Source organism: Coregonus clupeaformis, chromosome 11, assembly GCF_020615455.1.
Source record: "Coregonus clupeaformis isolate EN_2021a chromosome 11, ASM2061545v1, whole genome shotgun sequence".
Lineage (NCBI taxonomy): Eukaryota > Metazoa > Chordata > Actinopteri > Salmoniformes > Salmonidae > Coregonus > Coregonus clupeaformis.
In genome coordinates this window covers 47,421,086-47,432,739 of record NC_059202.1, presented here as the reverse complement: position 1 = coordinate 47,432,739, position 11,654 = coordinate 47,421,086, and the positions used below count along the sequence as shown (strand labels likewise).

At 41.2% G+C, this 11,654-nt stretch overlaps 1 protein-coding gene across 1 annotated transcript; it reads left to right on the top strand.

Moving 5' to 3' along the window:
* The first annotated feature begins 1,078 nt into the window (after positions 1-1,078).
* On the top strand, positions 1,079-11,277 carry LOC121531247 (neurotensin/neuromedin N-like). Its single transcript, XM_041836494.1, has 4 exons — positions 1,079-1,264; positions 4,405-4,466; positions 8,133-8,345; positions 10,921-11,277. Exons 1-4 carry the CDS (start codon positions 1,204-1,206, stop codon positions 11,065-11,067), a joined length of 483 nt encoding a protein of 160 aa, XP_041692428.1. The 5' UTR covers positions 1,079-1,203; the 3' UTR covers positions 11,068-11,277.
* The last annotated feature ends 377 nt before the right edge of the window (positions 11,278-11,654 follow it).

Genomic DNA, 11,654 nt, shown 5'->3' with positions numbered 1-11,654 from the left:
ATTCTCCCCCAACCGAGGAGGACATCTACCAGAGTAACCTCCTGTTCCATACCCGGCGTTTGCTCCTGCACACGCTGCTTGGTCCTATTTGGGTGGGATCTTGTTCTGTATAGGTTTGTGTTGGTGAACCTTTAGACTTCACGTATCGTTTTGTTGTTTTGTTGTTGGTGTAAAGTACTCATTAAAAGATGTACGCCTATCACGCTGCGCCTTGGTCTGCCTCTTACAACGATCGTGACACAGTGTTTGGGATTACCAGTAGCCTATGGGTTTCGACAGCAGTTGTTAGCCTACACAAAATAGTTATTACCAAATAAATAAATAAATAAATGTCAATTGAATCAACAACAACAACAAAAAAGACAATATAATGCTATAATCACATACATTTTGCTTGAAAGTTGAATATAATTAAAATAATCAACCAAATAATTTAAAAAAAACATATATATTTATTAATGTATGTGCTTCTTAATGAGTTGAGGTTGACAAATCAAACCTCTTCTTATCCCTAACCATACTTACTTCAAAGCATTTTGTCTCAAGGTAAGAAGAGTGATGCAACTTTCATTTGACCACATTGATCTATAGGCTTGATGAGATACCACTTACACTTAAAACACCCAGAAATAAATGAAAAAAAAAGATTTGTTCATAGAGTATTTGTAGAGTGTGTTGCCTGAATCCAAGTGAGACAGGGGGTCTTCAGCTTCATACACACAACTCGCCTCCAGAAACAAATCAGCAAAACAGTCAATCTACCCACTCTAAAGTAATCAATATATACACATGCAAATAACCACATCTAAAAGTTGTATGATGCAAAACCTTGATGTGTGATGCGGGGATGATGTCTGATGTCACGTTGACACAGCACCGGGGCTCGTGGGTAGAGGGTGAGGGGGAGAGTGGATGAGAGGGGGGGTGGGTGAGAGAGTGGTCCTCTGACATCATTCTACCTCTTATATGCTAAGGGAATGAAGCCCACTGCTCTTCACTTCATTCACTCTATCTAAAACCAAGAGGACACAGGCAGACACTGTCACTGACAGGAAGAAGAGAAGACAAGGACAAACAGACTGAGTACACTCCTTCTCCACCTCTGACTTCTCTGTCTCTCTCTCTTTCTGCATTTGACCCCTAACCCTATGGACTTGGGTCCTGCTTAGCTAGGTGTATTCAGAGTGTGGGATTTGTACGAAGATGCAGGCACAGTTGGCGTGTGTGCTTCTCCTCTGTTTGACGTGTGGCATATTATGTTCAGGTAAGCACGGGCATCCTTTGACATACTTTCCTTTTGATGTTAATTAATTTGCTACCTTACTGGGTATTATATTGGTTGCATTATCAAATGATTAGGTTGGATTTTAACTTGATAGAACAGGAAATAGTCTCAGAGACCAGGGACTAACGGAATTCCTCTAATCTGAAACATACTTTTGCATCAGGTGGATTTCATCATGCACACTTTAGTTAACTTATCCATTCACATCCATTGATTAGCCAGACATTCCTATCAAGAAGGCATAACTGCAATGAGATATGCTCTTGCATAAAGCGGGTGTCATGTAAATTGACTCAATGTTGTCAGATGATTTGTATTTATATGTTTTGTATGTATTTAGAGCTCATAAATTACATTATTTTATTAAATCATGTTTCTCAGAAATCATACAAAATTAAATTATCCAAAATGTACAACATAAGTTTATTAAGTTGAAAATCATTTTCTTCAACCTACTGTACTTGATATGTAAAGCTATGTTTCGATTTTATATATATACACACACTACCAGTCAAAAGTTTGGACACACCTACTCATTCAAGGGTTTTTCTTTATTTTTAGTATTTCTACATTGTAGAATAATAGTGAAGACATCAAAACTATGAAAAAACACACATTGAATCATGTAGTAACCAAAAAAGCGTTAAACAAATCGAAATATATTTTATATTTGAGATTCTTCAAATAGCCACCCATTGCCTTGATGACAGCTTTGCACACTCTTGGAATTCTCTCAACCAGCTTCATTAGGTAGTCACCTGGAATGCATTTCAATTAACAGGTGAGCCTTCTTAGAAGTTAATTTGTGGAATTTCTTTCCTTCTTAATGTGTTTGAGCCAATCAGTTTTGTTGTGACAAGGTGGGGGGTATACAGAAGATAGCCCTATTTGGTAAAAGACCAAGTCCATATTATGGCAAGAACAGCTCAAATAAGCAAAGAGAAACGACAGTCCATCATTACTTTAAGACATGAAGGTCAGTCAATACGGAAACTTTCAAGAACTTTGAACGTTTCTTCAAGTGCAGTCGCAAAAACCATCAAGCGCTATGATGAAACTGGCTCTCATGAGGACCACCACAAGAGTGGAAGACCCAGAGTTGCCTCTGCTGCAGAGGATAAGGTAATTAGAGTGACCAGCTTCAGAAATTGCAGCCCAGATAAATGCATCACAGAGTTCAAGTCACAGACATATCTCAACATCAACTGTTCAGATGGGACTGTGTGAATCAGGCCTTCATGGTCGAACTGCTGCAAAGAAACCACTAATAAAGGACACCTATAAGAAGAAGAGACCTGCTTGGGCCAAGAAACATGAGCAATGGACATTAGACCGGTGGAAATGTTTCCTTTGTTCTGGAGTCCAAATTTGAGATTTATGGTTCCAACCGATGTGTCTTTGTGAGACGCGGTGTGGGTGAAGGGATGATCTCCGCATGTGTGGTTCCCACCGTGAAGCATGGAGGAGGAGGTGTTATTGTGTGGGGGTGCTTTGCTGGTGACACTGTCTGTGATTTATTTAGAATTCAAGGCACACTTAACCAGCATGGTTACCACAGCATTCTGCAGCGATACGCCATCCCATCTGGCTTACTGAGACTATCATTTTTGTTAATTTTTTTTCTTCACCTTTGTTTAACCAGGTAAGCCAGTTGAGAACAAGTTCTCATTTACAACTGCGACCTGGCCAAGACAAAGCAAAGCATTTGTTTTTCAACAGGACAATGAACCAAAACACCTCCAGGCTGTGTAAGGGCTAGTTTACCAAGAAGGAGAGTGATGGAGTGCTGCATCAGATGACCTGGCCTCCATAATCCTCCGACCTCAACCCAATTGAGATGGTTTGGGACGAGTCGGACGGCAGAGTGAAGGAAAAGCAGTCAACAAGTGCTCAGCATATGTGGAAACTCCTTCAAGACTGCTGGAAAAGCATTCCAGGTGAAGCTGGTTGAGAGAATGCCAAGAGTGTGCAAAGCTGTCATCAAGGCAAAGGGTCTCTATTTGAAGAATCTCAAATATAAAATATAGTTTGATTTGTTTAACACTTTTTTGGTTACTACATGATTCCATATGTGTAATTTCATAGTTTTGATGTCTTTACTATTATTCTACAATGTAGAAAATAGTAAAAAATTAAGAAAAACCCTTGAATGAGTAGGTTTGTCCAAACTTTTGACTGGTACTGTATATATATTGAAATATATACTCCATAAATGTAATAATACAATAAATGTATTTTCAACACATTTTTCGTGTGCAAAGTTCTGGTAGGGTAGACCTGCAGAGCTGTGTTGAAAATGCATTTATTGTATAATTGTTTTGTTGCAATGTAATACAATACATTTGTGCTTCAGTGCTCTGTGCATGCTTTTGTTCTAGCTCAGCACAAAGCTAATGTATCCATCTAATTGTTTAATCAATGCCCTAGCCTAGGTGACTCAGGTGTTTTAGTGCTGGGGCAGCCAATTGAAGCTCTCCAGGACAACACATTGTTCGGTTGAGCTTATTAAGCACATAGCTCTGTCATAGAAACAAACTGTTATATAGATGTTGCTGTGGGATGTGGTTGATGGAAAGGGAGGAATCGATCTAGCCGCGCCCAAAAAAGCATTGACTTCCTGGCTTAAGGAGCAAAAGTGATTTGATTCAACATCAAATGTAGTCAACTTCAACATCAAGTTCAACATCTAATCAACATTAAGTTAAACATCTAAGCAAGATTTGGTTATCTGAACTCTGTGACACGCTCCAAAATGGATGTACAAAATGTATTACGTCTTAGCAAGAAAAGCTTTGAGTTGTTTTTGCTTGAGCTTTACTGTCCCGTTTGATGGGTCACAATGGATCAGGCTCTAACAGAACGTTAATAGTCTTTAAAACAGCTCGTTAGAAATAGGCTATGAGGGCTAAATTGGCACCAAACAGATAAATACATTTGGATAAAGCTGTTGTAGACTATGCTAGAAAAACCCAGGTGATAGAAACCACGTTTTTTACTGAAATGGTTACTTCAGAATTGGAGCTGTATTTTTTGTTATTATATACCTACCTGTATAATACCTTTATACCTGTACTACGATAAACCTGTATTCTAACGCTTGTTTTGTGTCTATCTGATAGATGTTGACCAGGAACAGCGGGCGATAGAGGAGGAGCTGTTGAGCAGTCTCTTCACTTCAAAGGTACTGTGCTGCTTCCTCTATGCACCTGTCAGATCTGAGGTGTGTGTGTGTGTGTGCGCGCGCCCAGTTAGTGCCCCCGTAGTGCAGGTGCTCTTTCATGGAGGCTGGATATGTAATCATTCTCTCTCTGTTTTTGTTTAAACTTGAATTGGCGCATTGTGGATTCTATTTGTTCATAGTTTCACAGGTTTCTGTGTTAGTGTTAAGATATATGGTCTTTGAGATGAACATAATGTTCCATCTAGAGCAATCAATAATCTTCTAGTGCATGAATAAAGCTTTCAAAATCACTTTTTCTAGTCACTTCATCACTTTTCAACTCACAAATGCATACACACTCACGCACATGAATTATAAAGGGTTGAAAAGGAAATCATTCAGGAATAACATAATTGCTTTTTTTATATGACCATTTATCATGCGAGATACTCCGTAGACAGGCAAGAGGAAATTAAGGAGATAGAACTGTAACTAGTGAAGCCTGGAGACTGATTACCTGAGCTAATACCGTTCAGATGGTCCTAACAGCAACATAGCAACACACATTCACACACACGCACATACGCGTGCACAAACACACACTCACATACACTTGCACATGAGCACACAACATACACACATGCGTGAAATGCACATGCACACACACTCCCTCCTCCCCACTCTGTCTGATAAATGAATGGAGATGAGAGGGACACACTGAGACACAATTATGACAAATAACCTATGTGATTTATCGCTTATGATGTTTCAATGGTTTCTTGGGGGGCTGATTGTAAAAATAAGTCGCCAGATGACTGATAGAGTGCTCTACAGTCGTGTTCAAAAGTTTTGAGAATGACACAAGTATTGGTCTTCACAAAGTTTGCTGCTTCAGTGTTATGAGATATTTTTGTCAGATGTTACTATAGTATACTGAAGTATGTTTACAAGTATTCCATAAGTGTCAAAGGCTTTTATTGACAATTACATTAAGTTTATGCAAAGAGTCAATATTTGCAGTGTTGACTCTTCTTTTTCAAGACCTCTGCAATCCGCCCTGGCATGCTGTCAATTAACTTCTGGGCCACATCCTGACAGATGGCAGCCCATTCTTGCATAATCAATGCTTGGAGTTTGTCAGAATTTGTGGGTTTTTGTTTGTCCACCCGCCTCTTGAGGATCGACCACAAGTTCTCAATGGGATTAAGGTCTGGGGAGTTTCCTGGCCATGGACCCACAATGTCGATGTTTTGTTCCCGAGCCACTTAGTTATCACTTTTGCCTTATGGCAATGTGCTCTATCATGCTGGAAAAGGCATTGTTCGTAACCAAACTGTTTTTGGATGGTTGGGAGAAGTTGCTCTCGGAGGTTGTGTTTGTACCATTCTTTATTCATGGCTGTGTTCTTAGGCAAAATTGTGAGTGAGCCCACTCCCTTGGCTGAGAAGCAACCCCACACATGAATGGTCTCAGGATGCTTTACTGTTGGCATGACACAGGACTGATGGTAGCGCTCACCTTGTCTTCTCCGGACAAGGTGTTTTCCGGATGCCCCAAACAATCGGAAAGGGGATTCATCCTCAGCAGTCCAATCCCTGTACCTTTTGCAGGATATCAGTCTCTCCCTGATGTTTTACCTGGAGAGAAGTGGCTTCTTTGCTGCCCTTCTTGACACCAGGCCATCCTCCAAAAGTCTTTGCCTCACTGTGCGTGCAGATGCACTCACACCTTCCTGCTGCCATTCCTGAGCAAGCTCTGCACTGGTGGTGCCCCGATCCCGCAGCTGAATCAACTTTAGGAGACGGTCCTGGCGCTTGCTGTACTTTTTTTGGCACCCTGATGCCTTCTTCACAACAATTTAACCTCTCTCCTTGAAGTTCTTGATGATCCGATAAATGGTTGATTTAGGTGCAATCTTACTAGCAGCAATATCCTTGCCTGTGAAGCCCTCTTTGTGCAAAGCAATGATGACGGCACGTGTTTCCTTGCAGGTAACCATGATTAACAGAGGAAGAACAATGATTTCAAGCACCACCCTCCTTTTAAAGCTTCCAGTCTGTTATTCTAACTCAATCAGCATGAGAGTGCTCTCCAGCCTTGTCCTCGTCAACACTCTCACCTGTGTTAACGAAATAATCACTGACACGATGTCAGCTGGTCCTTTTGTGGCAGGGATGAAATGCAGTGGAAATGTTTTTTGGGGATTAAGTTCATTTTCATGGCAAAGAGGGACTTTGCAATTAATTGCAATTAATCTGATCACTCTTCATGACATTCTGGAGTATATGCAAATTGCCATCATCAAAACTGAGGCAGCAGACTTTGTGAAAATTAGTATTTGTGTCATTCTCAAAACTTTTGACCACGACTGTAGATTAGAAGACACTAGAGAGGCAGTATTGTAGCAGACACTTGTGGCTTTGTCTTTTCCTTTTTCCTTTTACACACAGATTATAAACAGATTATACATGGTTAGGTTTGCTAATGTTGGAATAGGTTGACTGTTGTTTCAATGACACTTGTTTGCAGGCTGTGAAACAACAGTTTTGTTATTTCATAAAGTATCTGTAAGGTCAATTTATAACTGCTGCATGCATATGCCGACACTTGATTTTCTAAATAGAAAATAATGGAATTAGAACATAGAATGATGACTAAATCAATTGGTAAGGTGAGATCAATTACATTTTCCAAGTTCTGGATATACCAGTAGTCATTGTGTTAATAATGGCTGATGTAGAAATCTAGCCAGTGACTAATCTCGCCACCCAGTACTGTCATGAGAGACAAGCCAGTGACAGACAATTCAATAGAAATGGGGACACGGGCCATTTGAAATGGCAGTTAGTCCCTCTCCTCTGGATGCTGGCATTATTGGACTGCTCATTAAAACTATTTTCTGTCCCTCAATAATTAACTGACGATGAGAGAGAACACACTGTCGAAAGAAGGGGCTACATCAAAATGTAATGTGAAATGACCTTTTCGCACAATTAAAAGTGTACCTACCTCTCGTCTCACCACTCAGTGTCTTAACAAACTATTAATTTGAAAGTAAACGAGAGCTAATTTGTATTTGAGGGAGGTAGGGTTTTCTAAATGTCAATATTGTAAGGAACTCACAGGAGTATCCAGCCAGACTAAGACATCCTTTCTGTCTTGTCTCTGGGGGGGGGTTATCCTCAGTCTGCTCAGTACAATACAATCCACTCTGTGACATTTCTCCCCCATGGCCTCCAAATCCATATATAATATCTAACAACTCTCAACAATGGAGATGTAGAAAATAAAAGTGTTGTCCCTTGCCATCCATAAAGGAAAGCTGATAGGTGAGATGGGGTTTAAAGTGATTTAGAAGCATCAATCTTCTGTTCCTTACAACTCTGTTCATCATTCTCAGTGACACCAGGGAGGGAGTCTGGGCTGTGCAGTGTTAACGAGTCGGCCCACGCACAGGGGCCCCCACGGGCACCGACAGGGGCCTCACACCATCCAACACCACACGCTCAAACTAGATTATGACACAGCAGGCTTGAAGCTAGTTGAGGTTAGATCTGACTGATCTATTGCCATGAGAGAATGCAAAGGTGCAAAGGCAATGCACACTTATACACACACACACATGCACACACACGTATGTCTTTATGTATGTCTTGGTCCTAGTATTTATTTATTTGCTCCTCCCAGATGAAACAGAGCAAGCAGGGCGCCCCCTACTGGCGTGTGTCCCTGGTGAATGTGTGCAGGATGGTGAACAGCCTGATGAACAGCCGGTCGTGGAGAGAACAGGAGGAGTATAACACTGAGGAGGAGATGGGGGAGAGGCTGGCCTCCCTTCCTGAGCCACTGGACGAGCTTCTAGACCTGCAGCACATCTGCAAAGTGCTGCAACCCCGAGAGGTGAGGGACACTCACATTTGGATGCATGCATACATACAAACACTGGGACGCACAGAAATGGATGCACACACCGACAGCTACAAAAACATTTGAGTAGAAAATCTGTCATGCATACATATACATTTCAAGTGAGTCACACAAACACACACACAGTAAACAAGCACAGGGATAAGCACTCTAGGGCCTAGATTCAATCAGATCAAGCTTTAACTGGCGATAGCAGACACCCGCATAGCAGATGTTTTGGCGGAGTTGGAACTGCGTTGGCACCGTCAAATTTGTGAGCAGCTGCTCTTGCTATCATTGTCATGAAGCCACAACCACCCCACTCATGTTAGATGTTCAAAACGAGAACGTGTAGGCTATATAGAAATAACGACGCTCAAATCGAAAAATCATTAAACTAAATAATGAGGATTTATATCTTCCTAATTGAGGTGTAGATTACATCTCACATTCCAGTGTTCGAACTTGTAAACAAGGCTGGATGGGATTTCTGTTAATGTGACTCCGTGCAGCCAATGGCAATGTCCGTTTTAGGTGTAATGCCAGGAGCCACTTGTGGATTTGACTGCTCTAACACAGTTCCACCTCCGACACCGTCAAAACAACCACTATGCGGATGTTGGCTAAAGTGGATCTGATTGAATCGAGCCCTTAGTCTACAGCAGGGATGGGCAACTCCTCGGGAGCGGAGTGGTGTCACACTTTTTCCCCATCCCCAGCAAGCACAGCTGATTAAACTAATTGCATTCTAAACAGAAAATCATGATCAGTTGATTATTGGAGTCAGGTGTGTTAGCTGGGGCAAAAGTGTGACACCAAACAGGCCCCCGACGACTCTACAGGGAGAAGCATCTCATACACACACAAAGACACAAAAACAGGACCACACACATACCACTCACTCACGCTCACAATTGATGAGCATCCATCCCGGGCCCCTCACAATGGTAAACACACCTCATTAAATGCCTCTCCTCCTCCTCCTTGTCTTTTTTCTCAAGCTTCTCCATCATGTTGATGCGGTAGGTAGCTTAGTGGTTAAGAGCATTGGGCCAGTAATCAAAAGGTCGCTGGTTCGATTCCCCGAGCCGACTAGGTGAAAAATCTGTCGATGTGCCCTTGAGCAAGGCACTTAACCCTAATTGCTCCTGTAAGTCGCTCTGGATAAGAGCGTCTGCTAAATTACAAAAATGTAATGTTGATGTGCACATTGTCTACTCATCAGCTCCTCACACATTAAACACTTGTTTAAGGGCTCTATTTAAACAGATCTGCTTTAGCCAACCTCGGCATAGTGGTTGTTTTTGGCAGTGTCAGAAGTGGAACTGCGTTAGAGTTGTCAAATCCACAAGCGGCTCCTGTCATTATATATATATAAATACATTGCCATTAGATGCACGGAGTCGCATTACGAGAAATCCAATGCAGCCTTGTTTACAAGTTCGAACACTGGAATGTGAGATGTAATCTACACCTCGATATTATTTCTATATAGCCACTTTCTCGTTCTGAACTTCTAACGCGAGTGGGACAGGTGTGGCTTCATGACAATGATCAAGAGCAGCTGTTCACCGATTTGACAGCTCCAACGCAGTTACACCTCAGACACTGCCAAAACATCAGCGCTTAACAATTCATCTGATTGATCTAGGCCTAACACACAGCTGCATAGTGTGCTATATATGGAATATATACTGAACAAAAATATAAGCGCAACATGCAACAATTTCAAACATTTTACTGAGTTACAGTTCACATGAGTAAATCAGTCAATTGAAATACATTTATTAGGCCCTAATCTATGGATTTCACATGACTGGGAATACAGATATGCATCTGTTGGTCAGAGATACCTTAAAAATAATGGACCTCAGGATCTTGTCACAGTATTTTTGTGCATTCAAATTGCCATCGATAAAATGCAATTGTGTTTGTTGTCCGTAGCTTATGCCTGCCCATATCATAACCCCACCGCCACCATGGGGCACTATGTTCACAGCGTTGACATCAGAAAACCGCTCGCCCACACAACACCATACACATGGTCAGCGGTTGTGAGGCCGGTTGGATGTACTGCCAAATTCTCTAAAACGACGTTGGACGCGGCTTATGGTAGAGAAATTAACATTACATTATCTGGCAACAGCTCTGGTTAACATTCCTGCAGTCAGCATGCCAATTACACTCTCCCTCAAAACTTGAGACATCTGTGGCATTGTGTTGTGTGACAAAACTGCACATTTTAGAGTGGCCTTTTATTGTCACCAGCACAAGGTGCACCTGTGTAATGATCATGCTGTTTAATCAGCTTCTTGATATGCCACACTTGTCAGGTGGATGGATAATCTTTGCAAAGGAGAAATGCTCCCTAACAGGGATGTAAACAAATTTGTGCACAAAATTTGAGGAACATTTCTGGGATATTTTATTTCAGCACATGAAACATGGGACCAACACTTTATATGTTGTGTTTATATTTTTGTTCAATGTATATGGAATAAACTTGTTTTCATGGCATTATGCACCGCGGAAGAGTCTCAGGAGTGGCTTATTCTGTCTTTCTTTACAGATGCTTGACGGCTCTCAAGAGTACTTAGACGCCGATCAAAACAGTGACAACCCGCTCAAAAGGAAATCACCGTATATTTTTAAGAGGCAAGTGAAAAACACCAAAGCACGGAGGCCGTACATATTGAAGCGGAGTTCATTTTACTGACCCACCCCCAGGAAGAGAAAGAAAGACACTATACATTCTGTGGATATGTGACTGTATGTGCTCTCTGTTGTCGCATTATTATTGATGTTTCCTCGGTGTCCTGCCAATACAGATGATATCTCAATCCTGTGTCCATCGCTATAGGTCTCTACTAACATTCTAGGCCTACTCCTACTGCATAAAGTGAGGACTAATGTAAATAAAAGCTAACAAAAGCAGTAAGCAAATGTGTATCTTTTGAGAAGCTTTATATTTGTTAAATTAGTGTACACTGCACAATACATTTATTTTCTTTCCAATGTGATTAAACAATACTTATTTCAAAACTGCTGAGATGTGACAAGTCTTTTTTTTAAACTAGCTGTTTATGATAACACACATCAAAATGAGAGCAAGAATTACCTCACTGGTTCCCTTTCAAGTAACCTTTAAATCATCTCAGGGACCAGTCAGCAACGTCCCACGATCCAGAAGTTGAGAAACACTGATCTAGATATTTCCAAGTGGTGGTGAATTGTTTTGATTTTATTTCATTAAACGTCAGGGAGATAGCTACTGTGTGAAATACATGTGAGGCAAATGTTCTG

Bases quoted from the DNA above. Each gene is read 5' to 3' on its own strand.
- LOC121531247 (XM_041836494.1), top strand. From the start codon at position 1,204: ATGCAGGCACAGTTGGCGTGTGTGCTTCTCCTCTGTTTGACGTGTGGC. The intron at 1,265-4,404 runs GTAAGCACGGGC...TCTATCTGATAG, and splicing joins GTGTGGCATATTATGTTCAG to ATGTTGACCAGGAACAGCGG. The intron at 8,346-10,920 runs GTGAGGGACACT...CTTTCTTTACAG, and splicing joins AAGTGCTGCAACCCCGAGAG to ATGCTTGACGGCTCTCAAGA.